Here is a 23,134-nt window from a genome sequence, read left to right as displayed (position 1 = left end):
AATAATATTTAACTCAAAGTAAGAAGCATCTAAAAACTAATACGACATGCAATCTCATGTATGGTTTGATTTGGTCCACTTTTCCTCCCTAGGTACGGAATATATTGTTTATCGAATTAGACGTTAAAATGGTAGTATCATCAAATTTATAACAAATATTAATATTATGTGAGACAATTATATATTATGATAAGAGTCATGCAATAGTGAGAAAAACTTCACTTTCTATGAAGGGTGAGGAAAAATGGTGTGATTACATCTTTTTGTCATATTGTCATGAAAATTTCGATTTTATTCTCAGTTTAGAGGTTAGTAAAGCGAAACGTTGTCATTTAATGCAAGGAAGAAAGGTCGGGCTTTACTGCCTCGGAACAGGGAGTAAAATTGAAGTTTACGTGGAGGTATGACAAAAACTGTGTTTTCCATAAAAATAGTTTTAAAAAATTATATTCTTACCTGACTTGTGCGTCTAGTAGTTCCAACATTTTTACTCGAATCTTCAATACCTCTAGGATCAACATTCTCTTTCATTTTGCTATCTTCCAGTTTAGGAATCTTAGAGCTTTTACATTTAAATACCTCTGAGTCTCTCTTAACAGTCATTGAAATACCCTCCAAGCTCTCTCCAATGTTCTTTCTTATCTCGCTACTGCTATCACTGCCGGAAGACACACTTTTAAGTCTGGGTGGTGACTCTGGAGGACTTCCAATAAAGAAAACTTTGGGAGAAGGTAATTCAGAAGCCACAGGAATAGTAGTAAATCTTCTGCCACTACTATCAGTCATAACAATTTTAGTTTCAGTAGCTGAAGATGAAAATCGTCGATTTTCATGGATCTTAGTTGATTCTTCAGCATCAGATACCTTGAGCATTGGATCTGGCATCCACTTTTGATCAGAATTTGATCTAGAAACTGATCTAGAACTAGCATATGTAGCTGCTGAATCACTTTCCATTGATTTTTGCTTTACACCAATACTTCCAGTAAGCGTAGCATAAAATATCTGCGCAGGATCAGCATCTTGAGCACTAGACGGTCTCTTATGTTTAATACCTTTACCAATTGAATCGTCAGTACGTGTATACTGAATCGAATGACGTCTTAGACCTTCAGCAACGTAGTTTGGTTCAACATGCAGCCGATTTTCAAACGATGATTCTCTTCTTTTAGATACTGAGTCAGTTATTGTATAAGACCTAGTGCTAATTTTTCTTTCTCTACGTCCTGAGTCTTCAGAGTTTCTTGATTTATCCCTAGATGGACTGGAGATTGAACTAGATGGACTCTCAGCCTCCATTAAGGTATCAGTTCGACATTTAGACATTTCAGCAGTTGTAGACATGTATCTCGTCCTCGCGTAAGGTTGTAATGGTGGGAATGTCTGCTGTCGAGTCAACTGCTTGTTAGTAGTACGGCATTCAGGTTGCAAAACACAGCATAGCCTTGAAGCTTTGACACTAGAAGTGATGCTGGCGATGCTAGGTTCAGGTAGGAGATTCTCTGCACTCACTGGTCGCTCTCCAGAGCTATCATTCACCGCAGAATCGATCAGACTACTTCTAGATGACAATAGCGATAGGGAGCTCAATTTATTGAGGCTATCACGTTTTAAAAGTGACTGCTTGGTCTTGTCATCAGCAGGAATGCTTTCCCGACGATGTGCTCGCGGTGATGGTAATATTTTTAACATGTTAGCAGGCACCGAGTGTCTTCTTCCACTTAGCTGAATAGATATTTGAACTGGTAGACTTGATCGGCGGGATGTTGATGATGTTGATGGACCTGCTGGCTCTGGAAGTAATACATCACTGCTTGAGTCTTCCGCTTGCATTCCTTCAACTTCCTCATCACTACTTATCGTGTCTTTAGCTTCTTCCAAATCCGACATCTCTGTCTTGGCATCCTCAATGTTCTCTTGTGTTATCAACTCCTCCCATCGCTTTTGATTTGCTCTTAAGTGATCCATCAATGTCACACTTAAACCATCACCCAGAAATCTATACCATTCTTGGTATAAAGGTGTTACCACAAATTCAAAAAATCCTACTTGGATTTTAGGAATACTTATGGTATAACGATCACATAGTGGTGTCACTGGAAGATTTAATTGTCGCTCGTAATCACCTTGTCTAAAAAATTCCTCACAAACTTTATTCGACCATTTTCTCGATATGTCCCAAGGTCTACATGGATTTGAAATGTCGGCACATTTAAGAGCTATTTGAAGAATGAAATGGCGATTCTCTGCGATTTTCATGTCCAATAGGTTTTTATCCAAGTAATTTTTAAAACGTGATAGAAATTCCTGCTGTCGAGTTATATCTGTGGCGAGAATTAACGAGCTTATATATTGCTGAAGTTCAGGTCGCAAATCTGGAGAAAGTTGCTCGTAAACTCCACTTTCCAGTAAGCAACCTATTGCTGATCTCCAGTGGTGATTTTCCAGCACTGAAGTGTTCTAAAAGTTAACATTATTTGAGTTTATAATTTTTATCTAAAGGTCCTTCCCATTTTTTAGGATTTAATAATACTTTTGGGTGATATTTTACCTCATAAAGTGTTGCTAAATGATTACTAGTAGCAACTAAAAATGGCTGGTTGACTCCTGGATGATCTAAATCATGAGTAACTGCTGCTATGAGCGATGCCATTATTTCCAAGCTGTTAATATGCTTTTTTATCTGTAATAAAAAATAAAATTATCAAAAATAAAAAAAGTTTTTAAGGTAATTTTATTACATGGGAAGAGAAGTATAGACACTTTGAAAAAGCTCTACAAAATTTTCAAAGAAAAAAGGAACAAAATTAAAAAATTTTATAATTAAATAACTACTGAATAAAATAAAAAGTATCCCTTTAATTAAATTTTGTAGAGTCCAATATGCTTCAAAAAACAGCCTAATTCGAAACATGCGAATTTGATAGAGTTTGCCATAATGCGTGTTGTTTCTTTAATCTCAAAAAGTAATGACAATTAATCAATGTCAAGTTGGTTTACATATTTGGCATGAATGTAACTTCCGATTAAAAAATAAAAAACTTCCAAAAGTTCATTTGTTGATGAGCTACGATCAATTGTTTAAAAAACAGTGGTACTTTTGACATAAACAATTAAATATCTCGAAAACCATTAGTCGTAGAGAGTTAAGACTGGTCTCATTGTTTTTCTCGTGAAAATCTTAAAAAATTATACGCATCATGTCTCGATCTCCGATGCGTTTTTTTTTCAAGATATTCAATACAAAAAAAGCTATTTTTTTATAAACAAACAAGCACATTTTACCATGTGGTCACAAATTCATACTAATGTCTGCCGTCACTAAAAACAACCTAATGAACGAAATCGGTTAATGTTTAACGGACTTTTATTTTGAAAAGCATATTAACTGGACTAGAATGTAATTCATATTTTAATATAAAATGTGTAATTTTTTAGTTATTTTAAGGTGGAAAATAAGTGTTTATTGATGATGGTTTGGAAAAGTGCATTTTTCTATTGTCTTTCATTAAATGGTAGAGAAAATTTAATTCTAATTTTTTATTCTATTGTAGAGAATAAAATAATGAAAAATTTGTTGGTATTAATAAAAATGATATAAATCGTTACCTTTTCTTCCTGGAGGAAACAATGCATGGCCTGTGTCACGTCTGTTGCATGAATGCTGTTGTGGTAGGGATTTGTACTGTGATAGCCTTCTTCGATTAGAGCTAAAAATAATAAATAATGATGAATAAAAAAAATACTTATCACGTAATTATGTTCTTTATTACTTTTTAGTGCTACTTATTTATATTGAAAACCATGGAGAATAAGCTAATCAACTACTTGAATTAAATAGATAAAATAGTAATTGAAAAAAGTTTTTTTTACGATTAAAAAAAAAAAAATAGTGAATTATTTTTCAGAAAAGTTACGTTTATCAATTATTGGGTAAAAGTTTTTAAACATAAGTAGAAAAGTAGAGGTTACCACACCCTAGTTCAGGAATTTTAGCATAAATTGCATATGCAAATAATGTCAAAAAGCCCGTGAAAATAAATTCTAAAGGTTCTGAAAGTTTTATAGATGCAGGAGGATAGATTGGTTTAAACAAAAGAAAAAATTTATTTACCGAACAATTTCCACACCCTCACGACATCCAGATTGAAGTGTTGGAGAAGTCCGTACCATTGGAACAAATGGACGCATAATACTGGTAGTGAACGACCTGAAAAGGATAATATAAGCATGAAAATTTATTCTCTAACAGTATATGATTAAATTATTTCAATGATTATGAAAAAATTTAATATTTTAATTTATAAAATAAATGTAAGATCTATTCTTAAGATAATTTTAGACACATCTTATTTAAATAAGTAGTTTGTTATAGATAGATTTATTATTAACTTTTCAGTGAAAAATTACTGTAATAGACACAATTTTCTAAATTTCAAATCGTGACATACAGTGAACTCCAAAAGTTAGTTGAAATTGTTGAGTAAAAAATTTAAGTGAATAAATAATATCAATATACATTGAATTTAATAGTTTTTCTAGTTGTATTCGAAACTATGAAATCTTAGCTAAAAAAATGGCGTATATATAAAAGCTATTGCTAATTACTTGAAAGGAAAAAAAAAAATTTCTATCAATGTCTCTCAATTTTATAGCGCCAAAAGGAAGTTGGAACAAACTTTTTTATACACTGTAAATCCCAGTAAAATGCATTATTTTAATGCAGATAAGTGTATTAAATATGACGTCATCCATTTGATTAACACTGTAGTCACTTTTAACGCAGATCTAAGTGTGTAAAAAGTGACTACGATGTTAATCAAATGGATGACGTCATATTTAACACACTTATCTGCATTAAAATAATGCATTTTGGAAAACTGAAATTTACAGTGTATATATTGTTAAACAAGAAATTTTTTTTTCAATGTGATATGTTTCCACTCTTATTGTGAAGAACGATACTGAGTTGTTTTGGCAAATCCCTCTTAAATGTTTGTGTCAGATTTCATTTTTTTGCTCAAAAAATGTTATAAACATTTGGTTTCGATATTTCCTCTCTTATGAACTACACAACATTGCTAGCAACAATGAAGCAGATACTAACAAATACAATAAAGCATGTCTTAAGAAAGTTGAATTTTTCATACGATTTAATTTCTCAAAATCAACCTAACTGTAGTGTAGTTCATAAGAGGAGAAACATCCAAGGATTTATAATAGTATTTTACACTACAAGGGAAGAAAGTTTGAGTTTCCTTCCCTGCGCACCATCTTGCCCGAGGCGAAGCCTCGGGCAAGATGGCGCGCAGGGCAGGGCTCTCAAACTTTCTTCCCGTGTAATGTATACTATTTTTCTTGCTACCCGGTCGAAAGTACGGAACAATGACATGTGTTAGATAATAGATATTGATGCCTGCCCCGACATTTGCAGCATGAGCGAAGCGAGTGTTGCTGGTCGGGGGCAGGCATCAAATCAAATACTTCTACAAATAGAGCTTACATTTTAAACATGGCTATTTATTCGTATTACAATTACAAATATTTTTATAACAACTGAGATAATTTTATCAATTATAGCTTAGATTTTTTACTTCTTATACTTTACTTTACTTTCACTACACTTTATTGATTACAACTCTATGAGTATAATTTATTAATTAAAATTAGCGTTTAATGAGTGTGAACAAAATGTGAGGTTATATCATTGCAAGTAAACGTCGAAGTTATGGATGCACGCGTCGCGGGTTCTAGTGGTAGTATTATAGAGGGGATATTTTTACGTATGTATTGTGTGTCGGTGTACGCGGCTAAATTTTTACTCCCGCTATGCTAGATGGCGCGCGAACAGCTTGACCAAGGAATAAAAATTAGATTTTCTTCTCTGAAACCAGGGATCAAAATACGTACTTTCGACCGAAGTAGTAAGAAAAGTATATTACACTACAAGGGCAGAAAGTTGAAGTTCCTGCACTGCGCGCCATGACGAGGAGAAGCCGAAGGCATCATGTCGTGCAGTTTAGAGCTTTCAAACTTCTGCTCGTGTGGTGTATACTATTTTTCTTTATAGCCGGTCGAAAGTACGGAAAAACATTATATGTATCGCATCTAAAAAAATTGATGCCTGCCCCGACATTTGTAACACGAGCGAAGCGAGTGTTGCTGGTCGGGGGCAGGCATCAATTCATAAAAAAAACACGAATAGAATAACTTTTTTAATTGCACAAATATATCTTTATTTTCATCAAAAATAAAATAGAATGATATTATTATTTAATATTAAGTAGTTATGTAATAAAATTGTCATATTATTTAATATTAATCTTCCTCTAATTTGTCATTCATCTTTTTTATCATTAAATAACAACTACAACTTCATTAAAAAAAGACTAATAACTTTTGAGGTTATATGCAATCACAGTTATTAGCTACTACTGACTGGCGGCAGTTTTACGTATCAGTGTGCACGAGAGAACTCTTTCGCTCTGCTGTTGTAGATGGCGCGCGAGTATTTCTAGCGAAGCATAAATGTTAGGCTTTCTGCCTCAAAACTGAAGCCGAAAGCACGTACTTTCGACCAGGGTATAAAGAAAACGTTTTTTTAAGTAAGAAAATGAAATTTGACAAAAAAAATTAAAGATAAATTTATTTCATATTTTTCTCTGTAGAATCGAATGGTGATATTATTTTTCTATAATTTCAACTTTTTAATCTATTCGTTTAAACAGATGGAATTGACAAAAAAAACACGACTAAATTAATTTTTGAGCTTTGCCATCGATCCAATATTCAGTTTAACGGTCCCTAGTAGGAACAGCGCCATTATTGGTCCAGTATTGGGACTGGCAGGAAGTTATCATCCAGTAATGGTTTTGTACTCAGCCATGACTGGATGATAACTTTATTTACTGGAAAGACTGGCATACCCTACCAGGGGTATCTGTCGTAGATTTAGCATGGGTTTCAATAGGTTAATTCCACTACTTTTTAAAGAGTATTTACAGCTCACTGTACTTTCACGTTTCAAAACTCGTAGAGTTGAATGCTATGATTTTTAAGAGAATATCTATATATTTATGTGTATATTCTCACTTAAACTGAATCAGTAAAAATTACTGCAAATCAGTGACTATTTGCTGAATTTTGAATCGAATCAAATGATAAATTAATTAAGTAATTGGATTGGCACTAGCAATCAATCAATCACATTGTTTATTTGTTTAAAACAGTAGAAGAGACAATCAGGATTATGGACCACTTTTTGTTTGTATTAAATCATATTTTTCTCAATTAAATTATAACTAATCATCACTTTTCACAATGTTGAACGTCATAAACAAATTACAGCACTTTGGTAAACGGCAAGAAGCGTTTAAAAGTCGTCTACAAAAATGCCATTCGTCGTTTATGATGCTTAACACTGTAAACACTTTAAATGTCTAGTTGTTAAACACTTGGATTTGCAGTCAGTAAATAAGAAACATGAAAATTTATGTTATTTTCATGTTATATTACTGCAATATAAGTATGTTAACATATACAGTGTGGGTTTACTGAAGAGTTTATGAACATTTATTTAAAGTTTAAATAAAAAAAGAAATAATGAGTTTGAACTTCATGAGGAACACTATGTTTTAAAATCTTTAAAAGGTGAATGTTTTAAAATGATTTAATATTATTGAGTCATTTTTGAAGTACTCTAATCAATAGAATTTTTATTTAACCATCTTTATCACGATGATATCCATTTAAAGTTGCTCATTGACACCAAAATAGCAGAACTTTTTTGAAATAAAGCTTTAAAAAATAAACAATTTATGAAAAATCGGCAATAGTTAGCAAGGAAAGTAAAAATGGCGTCAGCATAGGGAAAATCGATGTCCACCGAATGCCTGTGGGTGCACTCACCTCCTGATACAGTCTCCAGGGTGAAAGCGTTGAAACGCCAGTGACCGGCCCTCTGCAGAACGCACTGCAACAGTTCAATAAAACACAATGAGTTGTGTACACAACAATTGACATGCAAGCACGAAACAGATGTAATTCATGCTATTTAAAGTAACTCATCAATAGTAGATGATAAACACCAACTTAGTACGGTAAGTTTTTTTATAAACATTCATGATTAATTATTAATTACTGCAATTATAACCGATGTTTACATACAATTACACATTCATATTATCTTCTTAGTCCTTGAAAATTAATATGTTTATTAATAATGAAAAAGTTTAAAAATAAAACATCTTGATCATTTTTATTTATTCAATTTTATTATTAACCAATTAGCGAATTTTTCAAATAATTCGTGTGTTGAGCTATTTCAAATTACATCAGTAGGAATCAAGAGACTATTTAAAAAATGAAAATATTTTTAACTTCACATTAGGAAGTTATTGTAATTGGGTCGAATGGTGAAATTTGAATTTTCAACATATCTCCACGTTTCAAGATATTTGCAAGCATACTGACTAATTTTTAGAATTATTTGTGTGTGTACGTACGTACGTATGTCTGTACGGATGTCAGCATTTTTTTCGTTTTCGATATCTCAAGAACGGATTGAGATATCAACTTCAACTAAAATTTATTCGAAAGATATTATTATAGAGAAGATCTGGAAGAAATTTGAACAAATTCGGTTGAGCCGTTTTTTTTATAACAAAAAAACTAATAATGAATAGATGAAAAGATGAACTATTTAAAATACCTTTAAGCGGAAGAATAACAATTTTATTCGAAAATGAAGTCAATATTGACTAGACATTATTGTTCACAAGCAAATATGACTTTCACCATTTACACATTGTTTACAACAACAATAATTTGTTATAAACAATTAAATAGTATTTTTCAATTAACTATAGCGTATATCACATGGATTTGGATGTCTCTAACAAAATAATATTATTAATGATGAGATATGACTCTTAACAATTACACATTGTTTCTAACAATTTGAATTTTTTCACGGAAGAATTTTTTGAAATTTTGATATTTGATTCAATTTGTGTAATAAAAAATTTTATAAAAATTTCAGCACAATTGTGCTGCTAGTTTTCGAGAACTATTAATCAGAAATAAATTTTTTTACTCTTATGATATTTTATTAAAACTGTATTACCACTCAATAGGTAAATGCAGATTTAGCAAAATATCACGTGATCTCCATAAGAGCCTGTGTAAAAAAATTAATTTCAAATTAACAGTTCTCAAAAACTAGCGGCACAATTGTGCTGACATTTTCATCAAATTTTTTATTATACAAAATAAATCGAATATCAAAATTTCAAAAAATTCTTCCGTGAAAAAATTAACGCTCGTACATCCTTAATTAATATTTAATTTTATAAATTTTTTTATGATGCATTTCTTATCGTTTTAGCTCTACTCTTGTCTATTTTTGACATTTTCAATAGTAAGTGTTGGGTTGGCAAAAAAGTAATGAAACACTCTAGGCGGAGTTGAACAAATTTTTCAAGGCACAGCCATCAGAGTTCTGGGCGAAAGGCATCCAAACTTTGCTGGATCGTTGGCAAGAAGTCTAAGATACTAATGGTGATTACATCATTGACTAAGCTTTTTGTATTGTAATAACAGTAAAAAAAAATATAAAACGTAAACCAAGTGTTTCATTACTTTTGTGCCAACTTGATATCTCAAAAAATAGGTGGGGAAGACAATTTTGTAATTAAAATATAACATGTAAACTCGTTTACCTTTTAAATTAGTGTATAAAACAAGAAGGTCAACACTGTAAATTTTAGTGTTTTACTTTAAAACATTAAAAGTGTTTTAATATGACGTCACCCATTTGACTAACATTGTCTCGATTTTAAAACATATTCAAGTGTTTTAAAATAAAACACTAAAATTTACAGAGAAGTATGGAAAAATTACTATTGAAAATACCTTACTTATTTCCGTCATCTTGAAACATTGTGTTTATTAGAATTATTATTTAATAATTAATTAATTATTAATTTAACTTAATACTTCAACTGTTATAAAATTCACTAATTATTTATATTTAATTTTTGATACTAAAATTCAAGTATTAAAAAGTCAGAATAACATTCCTTGATATTTCGATTGTCTTCTACAAATATATTCTTCTGTTTTAATTAATAAAATTTTTACATGACACTTACACCACCATAAAACTATGATATTTTATTTTTTTTATAAATAGCTAAAATTAATCATTAAATAATTGAAGTTTATTAAAAAACTTTCTAGTAATCATTGAAGATAAATGAACTTTAAAATTACCTGCACTTGTCCGTGAAAAATATCATCCAAGAGACCTGGTTCTTGACTTAATGACCTGGTAGTAAGTTTCTTACGCCTTCTTTTGTGCATAGTAAGAAATCGGCCAGTATGTCTTGTCCGAGTTTTCTCAATGTCCAAGTTATCCAAGAGTATTTGATCAGTTTCTGAATGACGTCTTTGAAGAATTTCTGGTTCATCACCGGATGACATATTTGCTGATGCCACTGGTGAATTACCTGATGATGGTAACGCGGCTTCCTCTATAAACAATTTATTGTTTATTATTATAATAAATTAATCAAAATCACAATGTACATGATTTGTTTACTGAAAGCATTGTGTTTATTCAAGGAATTCACTTCCTGTTGGAGATAATGTTTATGACTTACCAGATATTCTGACAAACACGGCATTTTGTTCAGCATTGTCAACAGTTATTTCAGCACTTGAAGTCTGTAACAAAAAAAGAAAGACATGAAAATTAGAGAGTTATCTAATGATTAAGTAGGATTGATATCAATGAATACTTTATCAATATTTTGGCATAACGACTCGGCCGATTGCCAATTGTGAAATAGGCCGGGCTGAATTAAGATTCGTTACGGTTGTTACGAGAGACGACTGACGTTTTTGTCGCAATAAATATTATAATAGACGCCATATGCATAGGAGGATAATGGCGTATACGTATAACAGCAAGCAGGATGTGTATAATCATGGACGTGCAAGTAAAATTATGATACATGATGATGAACTGAATGATCAAATAGCTCAACAGATTTATCAAGACCGTGAGTAGTTCTTCCAACATCTATCTACATATTTTGCATTATTCATCACCTCTACTCATATTAGTCCGAGTATGCGTGAGATTTTATCATGAATGCGATCCAATTCTTCGTTCATTTATACTTTTCTAGCACAATAACTTACTTACTGTTCATACTAGGGAATTTTCGCATTCTATAGAAAATTTAATGAGGTAAGGTTTTTTTGTTTTATACAATTTCTTGCCAATGACCATTTATGTTTAAGGTTGAATAGTTTTTTTTTTGTATAACATGAGGAAAACTTTACTATTCTGTAAGTAATGGATGTTTGCTATGAATAACATAATTTGACATTGTTTCAGTTAATAGTTATGTCACTAATTACACCCGTAAAAGAGATTTATAATAATAATAATATAATAGTAATCTTTATTGGCATTAAAACTTGGAAGTTCCATACAGCCGTTTTAATTATTAAAATTAATGGTTTTTAACTGTTAATAAATATTTGATAACAATAAAAAAGCCTTAGTTATGAAAACATTAGTGGTTTTATAAAGAATAAATCTTACTTTATCGTAAAGAAATATTTTTTAACAGTTAAAAAATAATTTTTAACAATTAATAAATCGGCGTTCGCAGCGCCACCTATCCTTATATCAATCAGAACTGCCATATTTATCAATTCACCCTTCATAACCTCACTTTTTGCCTTATGCATATCTTTTATTAATAGAAATATGCATAAAATAGAACCAAATCCTAACCTCATTCAAATTTTATGTCATTTTATATTAAAAAAACCATATAATCCACAATGAAATATGAATTATATTAATTACATTAAATTCCTTAATAATTAAGAAGATTTATTAACTGTTAAAAAATATTTTTTGTACTGTAACAAAGCTATTTTTAATAGTTAAGATACAATTTTATAATTATTAACAAATATTTCTTAACAGTTACAAAGCCTCCTTTATTGTTACAAATATCTTCTATCAGTGTAGAAATTGTTATTCCTAATTTTCTCGAGCACTTTGTTGACAAAATGAAAAAGTCCTAAAAATGAAATTGGAGCGAAAAATACTCGAAATTTTATTGTCTTACATTCAGCAGGAAAAATAGGATTTTTCAAGTTTTCCAATTATTTTTATTCATTTTTCAATATGATTATTTTTATCATCATTATAAAAAATTGAAGATCCCGATGTCACAGTTTACTAGGACAAAGTGATTTATCGTTGATCGTACATATAATTGCCACTTGAGAGCAAAGAGTTGAAGGAGGGTTCACTCGTTCGTTCGCTTCTATAGCGAACAAGTCTCATGAGAATTGGGATCCGCAACTCAACAACATAATTGATACTTGAATGTAGAAAATATTCTTCTACTTTTTCTTTATTTTATAGATTCAGCAATTTTTACTTAACCAATTTCTCTATTCACCGATGGCTGATAAAGAAGATTTTTCATCACATTTAGGGGAAAAAAGAATGCACTAGGGAATTTAGCTTATCAAATAGCAGATCAAGTAAACGGTGATATTGAATGGTTTATTGCTGAAAGAATAATTTATTTGTTTATTTAAAATAGTTCATGGATATCAAGTCTAGAAAAAAAATCTATTCAATGATTTGTTGAATGATTTTAAGATTCTAGAGATTTATCAATGATCATTGAAAAACAGCAATAAATAACTAGACATTGAAACTTGAAGGTTTAAATCCGGACTTTTGAACCACAGCTTATGATCGAATATTTTTTTGAATAAAGCCAATCTTGTTTGCTTTGGCTAGGGATTTTTCCTCATAAATGTGAAGGGCGGGTATTTAGAATGAATATTGCAATTTTGCATTGATTAGAACTACGTGAATATTCATGAGACTATTGTATTCTCTGAAATCTATTATTGTATTCAAATAATTCATTCGGATAATATTCTATTCAGTCAGTACACTATTGGGATCTAAATAATCCTCAATTAATAACTAAACTTCGACTAAGAAGAACCAGAAAACAATAACTTGTATGCATATTACTCTGAATAATAATCAATAATAATAAAAACAAAAACTTTTCAAAGCTTGACTGGATTTGCTTTGTCTTCTAAAATATTCTTAAAAGTGTGAAATTTTTTTATTTATCAATCCATGTGCAATTATTTTAATTAACTGCACTATTAAAATGAAGTTTATTTGATGTGAAATGCTGTTAATGATAATTTTATTTCAGTTATTAACGATATTTCAGTATTTTAGTGAGTTAAATTAAAGAGAAAATTGTCGTCGAATCATTATTTGGTTTTTGTTCATGGTAATCAAGAGAAAATGACAAATTATTTATTTTTCATTGAAATTTTGCTGAAAACAATTATTTGCCAGCGTCTTTACCATTATTTGTACTATAAAAATATTATTTTATAAAACAAAATACAGTAATTAAAATATACTCAATCATTTTAATTTTAGAGTTTACTCTTGCGGGTGAGTAAGTATATATGGACATAATTTTGTCACTAAATGTAAGTGCAAAGATGATAAGTGCACGTTTCGAAATTTAGAAGTAAAAATGTTTCTGTTTAATTATTTTACTAAAACACCTTTTAAATCTCAAGTTTACTGACAAGAACTCAAAATCCACTATCGAATAGAAATATTTTTTCGACGTACCTGCGCGGAAAGTTCACTTTTCCATTAGAAAGAGGTTAAACTTTCCACGCAGGTATGACGAAAAATCATATTCAGCCCTAAGGAGGACAATCAGACTAGTTTAAACCGGGTGTAATATGGTAAACACGTGGTTTAAGCTAGTCTACTTTTCCTCCTTAGGTGTGAAATATACTATTACTTCTGAATTTCGAAATGTGGATTTGTCACTTTCTGCACTTACATTTAGTGAACGAATTCTCTTTATGTACTAGGAGACCAAAGATTCAGTAGAAGTCACGGAAAAACGCTGTTCAGCCAAATTTCCTGACTAGCAATTGGTTCAGATATTTTGGATTATAATCAGATCCTATCAGAAGTTCTCCGTATGGTCATCTGATCAATTTTTCATCTAAATCGAATACTAAAAACCTTAACAGTTACCGAACGTTATTAAAATTAGCATCGTATTTAATGTCCTGAATTGAATCGTTCTAGGGAATTTTTAGTTTTTCTTTTTAAAAAAAAGCTATAAAATTGTAATTAATTTAATAATAAATGACTAGCCGAATGGATTAAGGCAACACTTTAATTTCGGGCGAGTTTAGCAGTCGTAAGTTCGAATTCCTATTGAACAATTTTCGGTGACATTTTAGCAGAAATTCTGTGAAATATGCTCAATAATGCATATTTCTTAAATAGAAGAAATATACGCGGAGAAATGTATAGTAAAAATTACCCTGAATTTTATGGTAATTTGGTAATACTGCAGTGTAAGGGTAAAAATTACTATGCAGTTTAGTAATTTTTACAATGTGAACAGTAATTTTTACCCTCACACTACAGTTTCACCAAAAAAAAATTAAATTTTAATAATTTTACAAAAAAATCTGTCTAATTCGGACCAGATTTGTTAAACTGATCCAGCCCATTTCACAGAAGTGAAACGTTTACTATCATATTCGGATCAAAAAGCCTGAACCGGTCCTGATCTCACTTGAGATAAATCAGATCCGAACTAATTTCTAGTCAGATAATGATGTGCACAATGAATATATGATCTAAGCACATAAAGTACCTCCTTCCATCCCCTAATATCAAAACTCGTATGGCTTAGAATAGATATAATTGACATCGATAGTAGTGACACCTATAGTTTTGCTACTCATAAATCCAGTAATATTTCTTTTAAATATAAATCACTGAATAAAGTTTAGTGCAAATTACTATAATTCGAATTCTATTTATAAAGGCTCTAGTATATTTTTCAATAATTGCACGCAAAGAAAAAAATTGCAGATATTGATCCAGACTAAGAGTACGTTCAAAGAAAATAAGTACAATACAACTCATTCTAGTTATTTTTTTTCTTCAGAGTTGCAATTATTGTTATACTTTTTTCTAAACAATAAATATCGTTATTTTGTGATCGAATTCTACTCGAAAATTATCTTTATCAACATTTGAATCTCCAATAAAAGAATCAGCAGTAAAAACAGTGTTTTTTATATTCGAAAAATATATTTAACCCTTAAATGCATCGCGTATCGAAAATGAAACGATAATTTTATGCTCTTTTTACACATTCATAATTAGGGGATTACGGGGCAAGACGGCTTTTTCGATTTTTGGTAACTTAGTGAGGCAAAATGGATCTTCCGAAGCTGTTAATACGAAAGTTAACATTTATTTGGAAATATAAGTATTACCTAAATTACATTATTATGTGTATAAGTCATTTTAAAATTTAAAAAGCCGTTTTGCGCCGTATTCTCTAACTAATCTCGAGATTAATAAGTCTGGATCCAGACTTAGCTGTGTAGTAATTGATGTCTTGTTGTATTATTTTCAAGTGTGCAGAAAAAAAGGGTGTTAGCGAATTGCGTGAAGGAAACTGTTATTTTCGAATACCGGGGCGTCGTTGACGCGAATTTATATATGTTGAAAAATTCTGTCTGTGATTAAAATTAAATTGAGAGAACTTTTCTTCGTACATAAAATATATTATGTCAGTGCATTATATCGGTAAATATTCATATTCTCTGATTATGTTTATAGTTTTTACTTATCTGTTTGTTTTATATTATTTTCTTGAAAAAAAAGTTGCCGTTTCAAAAGTTTTTTCAATAAAAATATATGAAAATATGTACTTTGATTTTTTTTACTATTTTTCTTAAGGATGTATGTCAAGTTAAATTCCGCAGTACATCTAGAAAATTTTTAAATAGGTTTGTTCTTTAAATTATGTGTACCTAAATTTTTTTTTCCAATTTTAAATAACGATTAATTAGTAATAATTGAAATTGTACTGATTTGTAATTATTTATTATAAATAAAAGTTTCCATATGACTACTGTCAGCATCGCATTCAACATGTCGGACCACCCATTATTCCATTTTGCCAAAATTTTTATCTAATTTTAGGAAAATAAACCCAGTAACGCCTATTTTTTTTGCATAAATAAATAAAAAAACGTTCAAATTTTTAACATTAATTTAGTAAATTCAATTTAAATAAATAATAAATGAAAATAATAAATAAATGTATTATTTATTATAATGAAGCAATTTTTTATCCATTTTTTGTTTATCAAATAATTAATAAAATAATATTGAACAAGAAAACTACAATTTTTTTTATCGAAAATACGATTTTTATATTCCGATAGTTGTGTCCTTTTCTAGCGCGTGGTGCCGCCTATAGTGCTGTCTCGCTTAGATACACGGGACCATTGAAATGCGAAAAAATCATATAAAAAAAAATCAGCGCACTTTCGTTTTTGGGCAAATTTTTTCTATAGGTCATCACGGATATTTTGACATTAGAAAATTGAAAATTGCTCTTTGTACAAAAATTTTCAACACAAATGGAGCCAAGCCTCCTATATTGACTGGACTATAAGTTCAATTGTTTCATAAAATATATCAGAAACGATATATTTTTTTGATGGAAATCAATAAAATATTATTTACTTTATTATACATCTCAAATTCAAGCTTTAAAAATGAAATTTATAAAAGTGTCATACATCTTTAAATATACTTATTACTCTGAATCATACATATTTTCTTCCTTTGAATAGAAAAAATTATGCACTTAAGGGTTAAGCAGAGAAAATAGGGCACAAAAAGAGAGCTAGAGTATCCTGGAAGGTGTAAGATTTTCCAGGCAAGATGACAGATTAGATCGTGGTAGGGAGACATGATGAAGAGGGGTACGGGGTAGGGGTTGATACTAGAACAAGTAGAGGGAGGTACAAATAGGGGGAAATTAACTGGAAGGGTAGCAAGGAACGAGAGAAGGCGAGAACGAGGAAGAGAGAGAGAGAAAGAACGAATGAATGAGAGATAGTGAAGGACTACATCCGGTAGCAATAACAATAGATACAGATAGCCAACTCGATATCCGTCTGTTGTGATTATGTGACTAGACAGTTTACGCTTTGGTCAGAATTGCAAATCTGATGTGATTAGTTGCTTCGTTTCTTTCTCTCTTTTTTTCGTGATAAACAAAATAACTTTTTCAGTTTAATAATAATTTATTTTTAATAATTCTTTTTATTATGTGTTTAGAAAAATTTATGATTGAATGGAGACATTTTTTTATTTCCATTCAATGGCTCTTTATTATTTTTTCTCGTCTTATTCTATGTAGCAGTGACCTCCTCGAGTATTTCGCAATGGCATTCAGTGAATTATTATTACTCGACGACAAGTTAATCTTAGATGTTAGCGGCACTACGTAATAGAAAGACGCGCCAGATTATTTATGCATCGTTTATTGTTGTTTTTCTTTTTCTTCTTTTTTATAAGAAAATTTCTAACTTGATTACTGAATCTATTTAGCTGGCACAGAAAAATGAACCAATTATCGATAAAAATTCATAATTATCACCAAATAGCTCTAATTTTCTTTAATTCAATCAAAATTTAAAAAATTTCCCTAAAAACATTGTCTTTCTGGGGAGAAAAAAATCCCTAGTGCAACAGTTCTAGAGACTTCAATATAGTGCCAACTTGAGACTTCCAAAAAATGAATTAGAACTAGAAATTTTGTTATTACAAATATTTTTGTAGAACAAACTAAAATCGGTAGAGAAGAAATTATTAGATAACTGATCTAGGGATTTTTTTCTGATTACTCAAGTCGTTTATAAATGTTATTGAATTGGCTAAAAGCCAAATGATAAATAATAATGTTTCTCAATCCTAAAGAATATTTCTTTAAATCTCAACTGAGGGTCGAAGAGGTTTTTTTAGAAATTTATTGGAAAAATTTAATTGTTCATTATTCTCATAATGAAAAAGAAAGAAAAATGTAATAAAAGGGGTTGACGGTATCTCAAGATTTTAAGATGAGTGGAGGTCGATTTTATAATATACAAGAACATTCTTAAGTAGTGTGGCAATACTAAAAATGGTGGTAAGGGTGAGAGAGTAGATGAGGAAGACGAGGGTTGCTAGTGACGTCACTAAGACTCAGGTCACGTACTGGAATTCAGGTCGACTCTCTCGCGTCGATCTTGTGTTCATTTTTCCTCATATCTCGATTTTAATTTTTTTCTCTCCATCTTTTATCTTTTTTTTTTTTCCTTTTCTTTACTTTTATTCTCTATGGCATTTATTAAATTACTAATAATAAGCAAAAATGTCATTTTGATTAATGAAAAAACGATTTTATAATTGATACATGTTAATTTTATAAATCACTTTTTACACAAAGTTTTATTTTACCATCAATTGAACAAATAAAATCCACTCATTCTGATGTATATGAATTGCATTCTGCCTTCAGGACATTTTAAATCGGAGTTGCAATCCTTTAAATGATTTTCCAATATTTTTTCAATTTAATAAAAATATCAATAAATATCTCTTTTATTTTACGATTATTTAATAAATGATATTCATGTAATCCTTGCCTTGAAAGTGAACTTTCACGTCAATATATGGCGTCAATTGAGTGGTCAATATTTGAAGCGTTTGAAATGCAAATTACATTATTTCACGGAGTACAGTAAATGTAACATTACTGCCTCGGGCGTTTATCTCTACTTTTTTTCTAGTAATACAGCACCACCTATCGGTGTATTTAGTAACTATTTTATACCAAAATTGGTCACTACTCCAACTTGAAGCGTTTATTTAAATATTTAATGAAATGAAATTTATGAATCTTTGATGTCTTCATAAATGCATTTTATTTTGTTTCCATCATGCTATTCGAGATATTTATTGTTTTAATTCCTGGCTTTAAAAATAATTCGAAAAATTACCCAAACGAAGTATTTCAACTCAATTAAAAAAGAATAACAAATAGAGATGAGTGTGAAAATGTTAATAATTTATAATTGATTAATTAGTGAATACACTTGTGCACAGGGTGAATAAATATTTATAAAGATGATGAACGAATTAATTTTAGTTATAAATTATAGGAGAGGTGTAAAGAACAAGTTATAATGATATAGTTATACGGATTCATAGTTCAGTTGGATAAGCAGGTTTGCAGCTCGTCTACTTAATTATCTGGTGCATTCGATTGTAAGATAGCTTGCAGCGACCTTAATGCACTCTGGAAACTCACCAACAGTAGCACTAGGAGCACAGCCTATGCTAGTGATTTTGACCTACTCAACATTGTCATCTATTCCAAGTTTACTTGTTAATCTATTTGTTAATTAGACAATTAATTAAATGATACTATTTATGGGCGATGAAATTCAATTGTTCGACCAATATATGTAAATTAATTACTCGACTTATGGAAGTAAGAAATTACTCTAACGAAAAATAATAGAAGATATTTGTAACAATAAAGGAGGCTTTGTAACTGTTAAGAAATATTTGTTAATAATTATAAAATTGTATCTTAACTATTAAAAATAGCTTTGTTACAGTACAAAAAATATTTTTTAACAGTTAATAAATCTTCTTAATTATTAAGGAATTTAATGTAATTAATATAATTCATATTTCATTGTGGATTATATGGTTTTTTTAATATAAAATGACATAAAATTTGAATGAGGTTAGGATTTGGTTCTATTTTATGCATATTTCTATTAATAAAAGATATGCATAAGGCAAAAAGTGAGGTTATGAAGGGTGAATTGATAAATATGGCAGTTCTGATTGATATAAGGATAGGTGGCGCTGCGAACGCCGGTTGATTAATTGTTAAAAATTATTTTTTAACTGTTAAAAAATATTTCTTTACGATGAAGTGAGATTTATTCTTTATAAAACCACTAATGTTTTCATAACTAACGCTTTTTTATTGTTATCAAATATTTATTAACAGTTAAAAACCATTAATTTTAATAATTAAAAAATCCTTTTTTAACATTTAATGTACATCGATTTTTGTTGTATGGATTACTTCAATGCTTTAATTTTGATTTTTTTTCAGGTTAATTTGGGTTTTAATGACTTCTCTAGGGTTTTTTTTGGAGACTTGTGTAGCAATTTTTTGTGAACTAATTAGATCGGAGCAAGTTTTCTGTCTAGAATTAGATGTCGAGAAATATAAATTCGTGATCAATGGTACAAAGATAAATTTCAATTCAAAAACTTTTAATTATGAATAATAATTATTTTAATGATTGACTAATAATCGCGAAAATTTAAAATTAATGATAGCATGTTTTATTTGTTAATTTATAATCTAATATTTTTGTGTCTAAAAAATCTAAAATTTATGCTTCTAAAAATTTTCATTCCTAAAAAATCCTATTGGTTCTTTTATTTTCCACCATTTTCTCAACTCGTTTCGTTTATAGAAACATCTCTAGGATATATATTTTAAATTGACATTTTTAACCCTTTTAGTACAATATTGACATCAGTTTTAAAAAGAATAATTTTACATTTCTGTGATTTCCACAGAAAGCTTTTTATTTTTAAATATAAAAAAGAGATTGTAAAAATAACACATATTCTGGCAGTTGATTTTTATAATGTTTTCTTCGGAATAACTGCAAATCGCGTAACTTTATAAGAGAAATTTCAAATGTCATTTAAATTAGTAATTCTCACCTTCCGGTTGATATGACAATAAGTGCATTAGACATAAAAATCAATCAAAATATCTTGAACATATTATAAAAAATTCCCGATCGGAATTGTGATGAATGGTGTTAAATTCAGAGAAAACTACACAACGTTATTAATAATAATGAAAAAGTATTAACAAAACCATTGATTCTGTAATTTCATTCATTTTATTATTTTTTTACAGCACTCCAATTATAATATTAATATCGATAAATTCGATCACTGTTTTTTTCTCCTATGTATTACACAGTTTGTTGTCAGTTAAAGTCCTATATTTAAAATTTTTCTTAAAATTCATCAATACTATGCTAAGAAATCGTTGTAAAATCGGTTGGACAGAAATCTGTAATACCAACAAATGGTATGGTAACTGGAAAATGGTTAGCACGCTCTTTTTCATTTTCTAAAATCAAATATCTCAAAAAGTAGGTCGAAAATAAAAAAAGTGAGGTGACAGAAATTTTCGTTGCACTGTAAAGAATAGAAAATGTTCCATAAAATATTGTCAATTTATGAATATTTTAAAAATTGATTAAAATGTGCGGACTCGAGCAGGCAAACATTGTTAATAACAATGACGCCTACATTTCATTTACCTGCGAATTATTTTGTATAATAAAATGGGAGGTTAAATTCGTTAATTAAATTGCACCCATACTGCACTGGAAATCCAAGTGTGTTATTCTCGCAGACACTTTTAACACGCCAAGCCCCTTCAACGTTAAATACCATAAGCAAACTATAGATTTTTACACACTATAAAACGTGTAAAGAGTAACGACAAATCATGTACAGTTTGTTTATGGACATTTTACATTGTACATACTTTATGTGTGTTATTTCAATACGTTTATGAAATCTTGGGATTTTGCAGTGTGGACTATATTTTTTCAAAACTTTATTTAAATGATCATTTTTAATAAAATAACTACTATGAAAATAAATGTATATTGTCGATTTCAACCACTTTAATTAAACGATATTTTACGTTTACAAAAAAAATTCACAAAACTAATCAACGAGAAAATGGGATTTTTAGTGAAGAAAAACCACTTTATTTTTATGAATTTATATAAAATAATTACAACTGAATCATTCAGGAAATTCAATTCCTAGCTAACAGAACATCAGATCTATAAAGCACAAAGCAGGTATTGATGAGAAAAAAAAAACCTAAAATTCACCACAAACGTGAAAACAATTGGAAATATCCAATTACAAGCGTGAGTCAAACACACGTCTACTCGACTATTAATCGCCAAAGCTGTGTTTAATCGTGACCAAATCGATTCACCGATAAGCTCAGTAGTATATCCAAGATACACTTGAAGTTCAAGCACAACCATATGTGTACTGATTGACAAGCCTTTCTACACACACACACACACACACACACACACTATGCTTGTCTTTTGTCGCTGACACTATTTTAATTGTACGTTATGTTGAAATCGATCGTTTACACAACGTCAAGGACCTTAAGGATATCTCTGCGCAACTAATATACTAAAAATCGTAATTTATGCGACAGAAGATCTGCGATTCATTAACATACTCACATCATAAAATTAATTTTAACATAAATTGATGTTTTTCTTTTTAGATTTAATATTTTAAGATAATTAAATATGAGAAATGAAATGAATTTTTAATTATCTCAATTTTAGATAATTTTAATAAATGTCTATTATTGATTCGCTATTCAATGCTTTCAATATGAGGGTCTCTTTGACCCATGCTTAAGACGTCCTTGGAGTAGTGTGGATCAAAGAGGCTTTGAACAGTGTTATATCATAATTGTAGTTATTGTTACTAATTAAAATTTTTCATAAGATTCTAAAGTGCTTTATAGTTAACAAGTTTTTGGATAATTTTTTTTCTTACGGTGACTTTTTTTTTGCCATTAAAATTAAATTGAAATTTAAAATTAACAAGGAATAATTTTGAAGAGACATTTTAAGTATTAATGCAGATAATAACAGAAATATTTGAAATAAATACATTTTATTTTGTATTTATACTTTCTACTAAAAGGTATAATAATGTCAATCTTCTTAAGAATAACTAGTAAATGAGAGCTAATAATAATAAATAATTTCCATCAGAAAAACAGAAAGAGAGTATATAAAAAGGATAATGTTTATTGAGATGAAAAATTATTTTTATCTTTAAGAAAATCACGTTTATTACTTAAAAATAAATAAATTATTCATTAATAAATATAATAGAATTTCCAATTTTACATTTCAAAAGAATTGATATTTATTTATAAAAAGTATTAAATCTTATAATTATTTCTATCAATAATTTATTCATGTTAGTGATTTAATTATTAACGACTGCATTATATTAATCAAATACTCAATAATTAATCCGATTAGAGATATT

At 29.5% G+C, this 23,134-nt stretch overlaps 1 protein-coding gene across 5 annotated transcripts in view; it reads right to left on the bottom strand.

The window, feature by feature from the left end:
- The window catches only part of LOC118071318 (uncharacterized), a 72,107-nt gene that overhangs the window by 7,945 nt on the left and 41,028 nt on the right, over positions 1-23,134 (bottom strand). For all 5 annotated transcript variants that reach the window (XM_035090409.1, XM_035090406.1, XM_035090405.1 and 2 more), the window contains exons 3-9: positions 10,662-10,725; positions 10,273-10,532; positions 7,909-7,972; positions 4,115-4,210; positions 3,610-3,710; positions 2,552-2,683; positions 457-2,460 (exon numbers count right to left, since the gene is read on the bottom strand). In XM_035090409.1, the coding sequence (XP_034946300.1) occupies positions 457-2,460; positions 2,552-2,683; positions 3,610-3,710; positions 4,115-4,210; positions 7,909-7,972; positions 10,273-10,532; positions 10,662-10,725 (2,721 nt within the window). The remainder of the gene's footprint in view (positions 1-456; positions 2,461-2,551; positions 2,684-3,609; positions 3,711-4,114; positions 4,211-7,908; positions 7,973-10,272; positions 10,533-10,661; positions 10,726-23,134) is intronic.

The sequence above is a fragment of the Chelonus insularis genome, unplaced genomic scaffold (assembly GCF_013357705.1).
Source record: "Chelonus insularis isolate UGA/USDA-ARS -01 unplaced genomic scaffold, ASM1335770v1 contig_77_pilon, whole genome shotgun sequence".
NCBI classification, from domain to species: domain Eukaryota; kingdom Metazoa; phylum Arthropoda; class Insecta; order Hymenoptera; family Braconidae; genus Chelonus; species Chelonus insularis.
Note: the sequence above shows the minus strand (reverse complement) of the source record. Positions and strands in the feature narration are given on the sequence as shown.